Source organism: Micropterus salmoides, unplaced genomic scaffold (assembly GCF_014851395.1).
Source record: "Micropterus salmoides isolate LMB-PRFRI ecotype aquatic unplaced genomic scaffold, ASM1485139v1 Ms_hic_scaffold_20, whole genome shotgun sequence".
Taxonomy (NCBI): Eukaryota; Metazoa; Chordata; class Actinopteri; order Centrarchiformes; family Centrarchidae; genus Micropterus; species Micropterus salmoides.
In genome coordinates, this window is record NW_024041151.1 from 11749668 (window position 1) to 11760671 (window position 11004).

The 11004-nt window shown below is 42.5% G+C and overlaps 1 protein-coding gene across 1 annotated transcript; it reads right to left on the reverse strand.

Annotated features, from left to right (window-relative positions):
- Nucleotides 1-57: 57 nt before the first annotated feature.
- dhx29 (DEAH (Asp-Glu-Ala-His) box polypeptide 29) lies at nucleotides 58-10972 on the reverse strand. Its single transcript, XM_038733860.1, is given in 29 exon segments — nucleotides 58-408; nucleotides 859-955; nucleotides 1079-1210; nucleotides 1310-1612; nucleotides 1704-1794; nucleotides 2703-2839; nucleotides 3023-3247; nucleotides 3365-3440; nucleotides 3626-3754; nucleotides 4415-4503; nucleotides 4666-4750; nucleotides 4888-5008; nucleotides 5112-5253; nucleotides 5379-5519; nucleotides 5722-5898; nucleotides 6373-6516; nucleotides 6625-6891; nucleotides 6996-7184; nucleotides 7187-7387; nucleotides 7500-7620; nucleotides 7891-8059; nucleotides 8192-8347; nucleotides 8437-8563; nucleotides 9003-9143; nucleotides 9229-9368; nucleotides 9477-9606; nucleotides 9695-9808; nucleotides 10003-10076; nucleotides 10651-10972. Coding segments are annotated over 29 exon segments (4146 nt in total). The 5' UTR covers nucleotides 10823-10972; the 3' UTR covers nucleotides 58-352.
- Between the last annotated feature and the right edge of the window lie 32 nt (nucleotides 10973-11004).

An 11004-nucleotide genomic window follows, 5' to 3' on the forward strand; every position in this document is an offset into this window, starting at 1 on the left:
TATTATTTATATATTTAAGGCAGTATTTTAGTTTGACCATCAACTATGACACAATGAAAGGTTTAAATAAAAATGTGTACAGCTTTATTTCCACCTTCTTTTGGCAAGTATTTTCATCTAAAATTCCAGCGTATATTTCACATGATGCAGTTCTCCTCAATGTGAGTAAGAGTTCCTACTGTAGTAACCATCAGTTCGTGTTTGAGTTGCCTCCATCTGTCTGCTGGGTGCTGTTTTGCCTGCAGGCGTTCATCCTGAATCCCAGAGCAAATAGGAAGCACTTTGTCCCCAGGATCAGTGCATAGTGTCTGAAAAGGTACTGGTATGGACATTTGTCAGTGGTGGTCCGATATCACACAGCGTGCTCTGATTTGATCAAATCCAGAATCATCTGGATGGTCCTCTCACCTACAGCAGAAAGAAACAGGTTCAGATCAGATCTAGCAAAAAAATAAATAAATATAAACTTGCCCCCCTTAATTAAAATTAAAAAAACGTGCATAAATTACAATACAGTAGTCCATCTGAAAAACAACACACATGGCTTAAACATTTACAAGTATTTTAATATTTAAATTGTTCCTCATTATGAAAACAATTAGGTTTGTGGTAGATTTTAGCTACTATATGTATAGTTCCAAATTCCACTTACTGTATAAAACCACTGCTTAGCCATGCCTTGATAAACTGTAGAGAGCAGCTGAATGACTTCATGTTGTCAGAATGGACAAACACACAAGTCATTCAGTATTTATACACATTTGTCTTCATGAGTTTTCATGTGTTCATTTTAATTTTATGCTGCTTACTCTTGGGGAAATAAATGGCCATTTGTCGTATTGTGGCACTTGAGTTTACCTTCCAGATTCATCCTAGGGTTCTCCAGCTTCTTTTCAAGCAAAGAGTCCATAAGTTTCCTCAGGTGTTTGAAGATCACACCAATCCGTACAGGAGCCTTTAAGGGTGAACAACATGGATAAATAAACCTGGGACATCTATTTCGTTGGCCTACAGGAAGTCATGGACAACTTTGACACCATACTGAACCAACACCAGAGAAACCCAGGTGACCTCTGACCTGGAAGTGGATCCATCCGTCTAGTGTGATGAGCCTTTCTCTGTGCTGAATATCAATGTCACCTCCGAACAGCAGCATGGGGAACGGAGGTATCAGAGTAGTGTCTCGCAGGTAGATCTTGGTGTACTTCACCTGTGGATAAACATTAGCAAGTGACTTAGAGATAAGCAGATTTTATAAACACACACACACACACACACACACACACACACACACACTCTTCACCCATACCTTCTCCTGGTACAGCAGCCAGCCGTGTGTCTGCAGGTTGCGGTTAACAGATGAGGGGTGGACCTGAGCCTTGCCTTGGGGCGTCTCCACTATGCACGCCACTCGCTCAAGCACATCCACAGAGGGGGTGCACAAGACCCGGGCCACGCTGTCGTAGAGCCCCGCTGTCAGCACGGCGTTCAGGATGGAGATTTGTTGCTTGGACAGCGACGCCGCCTGCTGCTGCTTGGAGTGAGAAGAGGAGGAGCGAGACGACCAGAAACCTGCCTGCTCCATCATCCTCATCAGCTCGTGCTTCACATCCTATAGGATAGAAGTTGGAGTCACACACATAGGGTTGGACAGGAGCTGGAGGAGAGTGATAATCTGTGTTCAAATGCGAGTCATGGCTGACCTCTATTGTAATGAGAGCTGTACGATTAAGGAAGTGTTTCCTACAGTAGGCCATTTCTGTTCTCGGTCCTTCAGTCTGTGATTTCTTCCACCTACCAGCGTGAAAGAGAAACAGAAAATAAGGTCATTAGAAAGCAGAGAGAGCTGTTGAGCTATCAAGATGATATTTTCTAATATCAAAAATATTTGTTTAAATCTTTCACAATTTTGCCATGTTAGTATTCTTGCTAATGGCAACAGCTTCCTCAGAGCGGTTCTGCACTGTTTATCAAATTAAATGTAAGACACACACACAGAATGCATTATAATACGTTTTTCACAATCATGCTAGCCTACAATTGTTTATTAAGTAAATTAATTTATTGATATATTTATGACATTTTTGCCTGCAGTGCACTCCCCAGCTGTACAATCAATTCTATCATGTAATTAATCAGATAACAGGACCTGGATCCAGACTGTGGCAGAAAGTTGATGGGTGAACCAATCAAAAATAATTAATACGTTAATTTTTGCTACAATTGACACTTTGATGACACGTCGATGAGCTTCCAAGCTACTGAAGCTAGCAGTAGCATCAGGGTTTGTGGTGCTGACTGAAAATCCACCAAAAAGGACTGAACAGTCTCCTGCATGCACGATCCACTGTTGCACCGGCCTTACTTGTCTTTTATGAATGTATAACTAATGTTAGAAAAAATATTTATATTTAAATAGACATTTTTTAATGAAATTACTTTTGAATACCTTAGAATGACTTTTTTGAGGGAATTGAATCCAAGACTTTTCAAGACCTGAAGAAATTTGTTAAATCCTCTAAAAGGTTTGATTTGTAATCTCTACTCTTCGTCTATTATACTACTTACTATTTCTACTACTTTCTACTGCACTACGGTTCAGTTAGCAGGGCACTAAAGGCATGGCATTTTTCCCCCAGTAAAAAGATCTCAGTGACTTTAAATCAATATTAGTTTGTGATCAATCTGTCTGAAGTACATACCCCAAATATGCATTGTATATCGTCAGGTGATCTGAGTTGGCTAGAGCCAGGGCGGCTTTGGCCAGGTTGGCTTCCTCTTTTCTATTCATTGGTGTGGAGAACGGGGACTTCTCTGTGATGGCTGCCGCAATGGTGGCCTGAAACAAATCTCTTATTAATTTTTCCTGGAAAGATTTGAAACTAATAATGATTCAAAAATATACAATCCTAATTTAACAGTAGTAGTAATAAATGAAATACCCAGATATCATCCTCTCACAGTTGCAAAGAAATCACAGTTAGAGTGTTTACTTTGTGAATAAAGAGGCAGCGGGACGTACTATGGGCTCCAGGCAGCCGAGGATGGCTCCATAGATGAGCATCTTGCCAATCTTCACGTTGACGGGCAGACTTGCCAGGTGTTGTCCCAGAGGGGTGAGGAGATGATTGCTGGGGTGACATGCACCGATCTTCCTCAGCAGGCTGACAGCGTTACTGACAGACTGGGGCAGAGGAGGATCCAGGGCCCGGCTCAGAAAGTCCTCCGGGGAGCCGTACTGACATTTCTACCAGAGGGGAGTGGAGGAGATTAGGGGGAACGAAGAGCACCTTTCTTACGGTGGTAGAAGTGTTTGCCTTTGTGTGGATCTTTATTTCTGTATTTCTGTGTCTAGTTTATATACCATAATGTGAAGGCAGAGCTCCTCCAGTGGGACCCGTAATATCTCTGGAATGGAGTAATCCATGAAGGAGTCAAACCTGACGTCAACGGGATTAAACAAGAGCAGAAGAGATAAGCACAGGAGCTAGAATTTAACGTGTAGTTTTATTCAGTTTTTTGTATTCTTGCTGAACACATCCTTTATATATAAAATGGGAACTGTTTGTTTTTCTACTTTGTATTCCCATTCCCAACTCTTCATAATAAATGATGACCTCCATACCTGTACTTTGGGTACAGTCTGAAGCAGAAGCCGTTTCGGACACGTCCTGCTCTCCCCTGCCTCTGGAGGGCGCTGGCTTTGGAAACAAAAGTTTCCACCAAAGAACTCATCTGGCTGCTCTCGTGGTACCTATAAGATACAGCAGACTGGGGTTAAGTCTCTCTACAACCAAGTTCCATTGTGTTTTCCCATTACTGTAATTATTAGCCACTAGCATGGCTAATAACTTTGGTCCAGACTGAAATATCTCAACAACTATTGAAATGTCTGAAGATTTGGTATAGATATCAATTGTTCTCAGAAAATGTATTCTAATGACTTTGGTGATCATCTGACTTTTCCTGTAGTGCCATCATGAGATTGACATTTGTGGTTTGGAGATAGTTGGATTTCATCTAGCGCCATCATCAGGTCAGAATGTTACTTTGTTCAACTAATGACATTCCCAACAGCCTCAGCTGTACTTTGTGTTTGGTGCTAATTAGCAAAAGTTGATGATAACACACTAAACTAAGATGGTAAGCATGGCAAACATTGTAGCTGTTTAACATCTTTATGTGAACTGTGTCATTGTGAGCATGTTAGCATGCTGATATTAGAATTAAGTTCAATGCAACACAGTGCCAATACAGTCTCTTAGTCTTGTTCATAATATCAATTCAGAGACTGAAAATTAAATAAAATATATTTTGATGACGGAAGCCACAACGCAGATTCAGTAGTTTACTTTCTATGAGTAACAGTGCTATCCTTAGCAAGAATTTACTGGTATTGTTCAAGAGCCCTTACTTATTTTCTTTAGTCTTGCCAGTGTCGATGACAAACACGACGTCAGGAATAGTCACACCTGTCTCAGCAATGTTAGTTGACAAGACGATCTAAACACAAAGCAGAGCAGATTTTCAGGACTTAAGAAGATATTTGTTCAGTTGCCCAGTCAATTTATTTTATTTTTATGAAGCATAAACACCCTATTTACAAAATAATTAGTTGTAGTGTCTTTATTTCTAGGTGCTTTGTTAAGCCACATTCAGTAGTACCTTTCTAACTCCAGCAGGTGGAACTGTAAAGGCAGCGGCTTGGTCCTTTGATGAGAGAGTTGAGTGGAGAGCAACGACCCTGTACCTAAAAGAGGGGGTCATAACTAACACTGAGGCAAGGTCAAATTAAGTGTACTGTTTTCAAAGGATGGTGCAGGACTATTAGCAGTGTACAGTATTGCAGTTGCATTGCAGTACATTACATGCTTTTTTGTATGTCACCTGTTTTTGTCCCTGAACCTTTTGTCTGAGGAGAGCAGGTCATGGAGCTGCTGGATGTGAGCCAGACCGGGGAGGAACACGAGAACGGCTCCTTCCACCTCAACAAATTGTGGGGATTTGTCTGGCAGTGCATGAAAACATAATCATTTAACACATTTGTAACAAGATCTTATCATGTATGGATATGTACTCTGCTGTCAAAACATAAACATGATGTGTTGTACCCAGGTAGTCGATGAGGTCAACCAGTAAGTCCATGTTGATCTTATTAGGGTTCATGTACTGCAGCACCTGCCGAGTCCTACTGCTGAAGTGGTCAAGATCTGGACCCAGGTCCCAGCCAGAAGAGTCCCTCAGTATCACCTCCTGGGACAGAAAGAAGTGTTCAGATGCATACACAGTTTGAATTAAGGGTGACAGCAGGTTACATACTTGAGATAACACTCCATTGCTACATAAACTGCATTACTGCTGCAGAGAGCCAACATTACCTGGTGCTGAATTGTCTTGCCACCTTTTTGTGTGACAGAGATGCTAACTTCCTCTTCTTCTTCAAGAATTTTCTGGCAGTACTCCGAGTCCTTCTCCAGGATGTACCCAGTCTGCTCCACTATGTCTTCTAAGTGGGACACCTAGAAACAAAACCACAGGAGCTTGAAAATATCCTGTTTCCTCTGCCAGGTCCTCAGGTTAATTTTCTTTTACGAGGCTAAGTAAGTGCAAAAACTGATGCAGCTTATCCCTGACGTCAACGTCTAAAGCCTTCAACGTCGACAAAGGGATAGCTTAATTTGATTTTGTATACAAGTACACATAAACTAAAGCTTCTCTTACCTCTACTGGGAAAGTCCTGCCGGGGATGGTGATCACCGGGCAGCGGTTGAAGTAGTTGGAGAACTTGCCACAGTCCACTGTGGCGCTCATAAGGATCAGACGCAGGTCTGATCTCCTCATAACAACATCTTTCAGGATGGTTAACAGGAAGTCTGACTGGACACTGCGCTCATGGACCTGAAAAGATGGATAGCGAAGAGGGCGATATGGATGGTTCTGAATATTCTGAAGTCAAAAGAACGCATTAGATGAGACTTTCCAACACGCTGCCTTGTTAGTCACATTTACTTACTTGGCTGATGGGGTTGATTAAAGGTCTGTGGATTGTTAGGCTAATGGTGTGTGTTTACTAGAAAACTAACACCTGCATCAAAAATCAAGTTCTGACAAAATTAAACTCCAATCAGCAGTTGAAAAACGTTTTCTCATCTGCATCCTTTCAATACACTTAGGACATACACGATTCGAAGATTGAGCTCTTGCTGCGGTCTGATTACGTCAAAACCAAAAACACAAAACGTGTTCTGATTTTTAAAACTAGACAAAAACATGGCTCTAACATGTACATGTATTAACCTGAGTGTGGAAAGGACATTATGTGTGCTAAGACATTTACAATCTGCAAATACTGTGATCTGGAGCTTTCAGTACCTCGTCTACGATGATGTGTGTCAGGGAGCTGAGGTGTCTGTCATGCTGTAGTTTCCTGAGCAGAACTCCAGTAGTACAGTACAGTAGGCGGGTCCACTCCCCAGACTGATTCTCCATCCTGATCTGGTATCCACACAATGACGACTGAAAAGACATAAAAAGCGATTATTAACAAGGTTGACAGTGCATCCTTTGAGCATACATTTTGGCCCATTGAGCCTTAAAATGTCTCTGTAAAAAATTAATTTTCACCTTTGATCCCGGCCCATCCTCGCAGCCAAGCTCCTGGCTTACCCTGCAGGCCAGGCTCATAGCAGAGATCCTGCGGGGCTGGGTCACCACAATGTTGCAGGGCTTTGCTGCTTTGCCTCCTGTTAAAAGCTCCTCCAAGAGGAACTGAGGAATCTGGGTACTCTTCCCGCTGCCTGTCTCACCGGCCACCACCACCACCGGGTGGCGCTGCAGAGCCTCCAGGACCCGATGCCGGTGTTGAAAGACAGGAAGCTGCTCTCGCTCTGCCTTGAAAGGAAAATAAATGTTAAATGACTTGGGCTCAATTTATGCATCTTTAAGATTAAAATGTCTTTAATAAGTTAAATTGTACAATGCTTAAGCAGATTTACCTGCAATCTGTGGGCCAGTGGGGACTTCTTCATCTTTTTTAAGAGCTCTCTGGACTCATCAAGTGCTCCAGCCCCTTCCTTCATCCCTCCTCTTTTCTCACTCTTGTCATCCACCTCTTCTCTTCCCTCCTCAATGTCAAGGCCAGCCAGGTTCTCCCAGGACTCTTCAGGCTCTTCATCCCCAGCCCTGCCCAGCCCAGCTTGTCTTGGGATCCATATTCCTGTGCTTGGTTCTGGTTCTGCTGCTGTTTGAGTCTGGTCAGAAGCCGGGAGATGAACTGGTCTCGAGGTTTGTTGGCAGCAGTGCGGCTCTCTTCCTGTTGCTGCAGCTCGCTGTCTCTCCACTCCAGCCACACATTTCTGTAGGTTGGAGGAAGAAGCTGGTGCACTGACTGAGCGCAAACATTTAGAGGGATGGGAGTGGATTAGTTGTTAGAGGAGAATTACAATAAAATGATTAAGAATAAAACTGAAAAAATGCCCTCTGCTGGTTACATGTATTACCTGTCCTTTAACCAGATTGTAGAGTGCCAGTGTGGCTGCTAGATGTTGAGCCTGCATGCTGTCCTCAGTCAGGATTGTTGGACAAACTTCAAGAGCATCCTCAGCCCTCTGAACACGCACCCTGATAGATGCATAGAAGACATAAAATGAAAACCAAATATTTCTCTCTAAACAACAGCGTTAAATAATCTCACAATGAGCTAAAACTAATATTGCAGGTTATTTCAGTCTTCTATGTAGCACACATGACTAACATTTTTTTAGTGTGACCAGTCAACTCAAGTGGATTTTCAGCATTTTTCCCTTTACTAGTGGACTTCACCGGAGCTACATCCAACAAAATGTATGTCTTTGTGTATGAAAACAAGGACACAAACACATACACACTCACTTGCATCTCCAGTATCTACCAGCAGCAACCTTGTGAAAAGTCGGCGCTGGACTCTTGGGCAGGTTCTTTCGGACCCAGTCGATGAGGAATTGTTTGGGGGACTTTCCTGTCCAGCTGCGAGCTGTGTAGTCAAAATTGCGAATGTCCTTTGGCTCATTCTTTTTCACAACTGCAAAGGAAAATGGAACAAAATGATCAGCAAAAAGTGAATCTACAACTTTAAGCTAAAGAATGTTTTGTTTTAGATTTATTATTTATATTTACATTTAAGTGTTTTGTTAAAGTCATTTGTGAGACAAACCTTTCTCCGCAGGAGGGGCTTTTTCAGCTTTTTCAAATAAACTGAAGCTGAGGTCCTCTTTGTCTTCAAGGACAACTATTTTCTTTTCCTTTTGAGGCACGTCTACTACTTTTATAGCTGGATTAAACATGGGGTGGGACTCCAGCTGCTTCATTTCTAGAAACAGAAAAATACATTTGTTCTAGTCAAAAGTGTGTTAGAAGGAATTGTTTAATCACTGCATGTAAGAGTTAAAGCACACTCACCTTGCTGTATGATGCGTATCCTGTCCTGTGCCATCCTCTGGCCTGCCTTGTCTCCTTTTGTCTTGGTAGCAGCTGCCATTTCTTTTGTGTCATAAAGTTGAGCAGTAAGGACCAAATACCTGTCATTCTACACAGCATGAAACATACAGTTACTACACCATGCCACATACTAAATGACATTTACTACACTGTCACAACTTCCTAGCTTTACACAAAAGCTGAAAAAAACAAAACACTTTTGGAGCTGAAATGTGGTAGCTCTCAAGCTACAGAAGAGAGCAATAGTTCTTGCTGAGTTTTGTGAGAGGATTGATACCACTGTGATATTTGTCCGTCAAACATCAAACTACAGCCAGCAGCCTGTTAGCTCACCTTAGCATAAAGACTGAACAGCTAGCCTGGTTGTGTCTAGGTAACAAAATCTAAATGTTTAATCTGTACAAAAAACTCAATATCACCTAAAGTTCTGTAAGAAAATTAATAAGCGTATCTCCCGAAATATCAAAGTATTCCTTTAAAAAAATGAATTAGAGATCTAAGCTTCAATCTTCTTTAACTTTACTTACTGGATCGAACTTTATGTCCAGTTCAGGATTGCGTGCAGTCTTCTTCCCTCCTTCCTCCTCCTCTTCCTCCTCGTCACTGCTCTGCTCTGCGTACCTTAAGATCCAATCCTTCATGCTCGCAGCTTCATCCTTCTCTGTGGCCTGGCAAACACCACACAGGTTTAGTTTAGTGTGACAGTGTGCACATCTGTCGAGCCAACACACACTTGTAAACAGACACACAAACCTTCATGGTCTCCCTCCGGGTGTTGTTGGGTGCTTTGGGGCTTGGGGCTGCAGATTTCTGCTGAGCAGGAGGCTGGAACTTGGGCCTGCTCTTCTGACTCTCCTCCTGCATCTGCTGGGTAAAACCTTCCGGCAACTCATCTGATACACAAGACAATAAATCAAGAAAGTCACAGTTTGTACGGCCTTGTGTTCTCAAGAGCCACACAGTGATAACATCTACATAAATGACCGTTGATGCTGTGTTACCATCTTTAAGGTTGAGGCAGAGCCAGTCGAGAGCAGAGTGGAGATCTCCTCCGTACAGCACACTACTCTTCATCGCCTCCTCAATGTGTTCTCTCTTAAAGCTGAACTTCTCCAGAGCCGTGTACAGGTCCTGGAAACACCCACAAGACAACAGTAACCTAAATGCAACATTTGGTCATGGAAACAGATCTCAGTCAGAGGGATGATTTCATCTTTACCAGCAACTTCTTGTTCGTAAGTCTGCCTGATATGGGCCCTTTGTCCCCATTCTCCTCTCTGAAGTCATTGATCAGCTTGATGATCTTCTTTTCTAGGTCAGCTTGGATAGCAACCTGTGTTAAACGGTCAAATCCCATTTATTATCAACGTTTTGAAGGTTTTCCAGCATATATAGTATAGTGATATGTTACAGGCTGGTCAACAACAGGTTACAGGTGCAACATTTACTTGGCATAGAGTCTCTCTCTCTATGCCAAGTAGATTATGTGAAGCTGCACAGTGAAGATAAAGTGAACTAATGACTTACTTTAAGAATCGACTTGTCCGAGCCTCCACCTGTGTCAACCTGGGCGGTGTTGGCAAGACTGTAGGTCTTTGGAGCTGGAATTTCAAAACAAAAAACAGAATTTTGTCAATTGAAAGCAATGCATGTTAATGCTGAGCCAGATTTAATGCTTATCTAAGACTCATTATTTTTTAGAAAGCTTTAGTTTCAGGTTTTCAATCAGAGATGTGTTGACACACTCTGCCATGCAGATTAGGCTGCACCTACTGTTTTCATTAGAATTAAATAAATATGAATCATGTTGATAATGAGATTAACTACTTAGTCTGACAAATGCCCAATGTACAGGTCCATCACAAGTTTCAAAACCCCTAGGTTTGTTTATCCATCTGCAACACAACAGCAAGGTATCATGATATGAAATGAAGAAAGAGGGGGGCATTTCTGAAGGTGTAAATTTAAACCACTGCTAGAATCACGGCATACAGGGTTGAACACAACGCTATGAACACCTATACAATATAAAACCATCCAATATACCACCTCCAATCACAGCCTGGAAAATTACAATAACAAATGTTCAACAGTAAATGTCACACTGTAGGCGCCTGATTGTTTAAATGGTATCGTGATGTTTCTGAATCTATGACACCAGACAGGTAAAACCACCTTTTGACTTGTTCTCTTTGGCTGGTTTAGTCAGCTTGTTGCTGGCTGGCTGCTTCTTCGCCTCCTCCGCCACGCCGTTCCCCACTGCAGCGGCACCAGTCCTGCCCGCTGCTCCTGCCGGGGCTACCGGAGTAACCGCTTGCGCCGCCGATTTCTTCTTCTTTCCACCCATTATGTCACCAAAACGCCGCCTGTCCGCGGCTCGTCTACGTAGCTATGTGCTGCCACGTCATCAGCAAAGTCCTTAAAATATGGTGGTTACGAACAGAGAGCGAAATATAATGATAATGTGAATTTCTCTCCGTATTCACGTCGAGTTGGCTAACATTTGGACAACACAGCTGCCGTACCGGA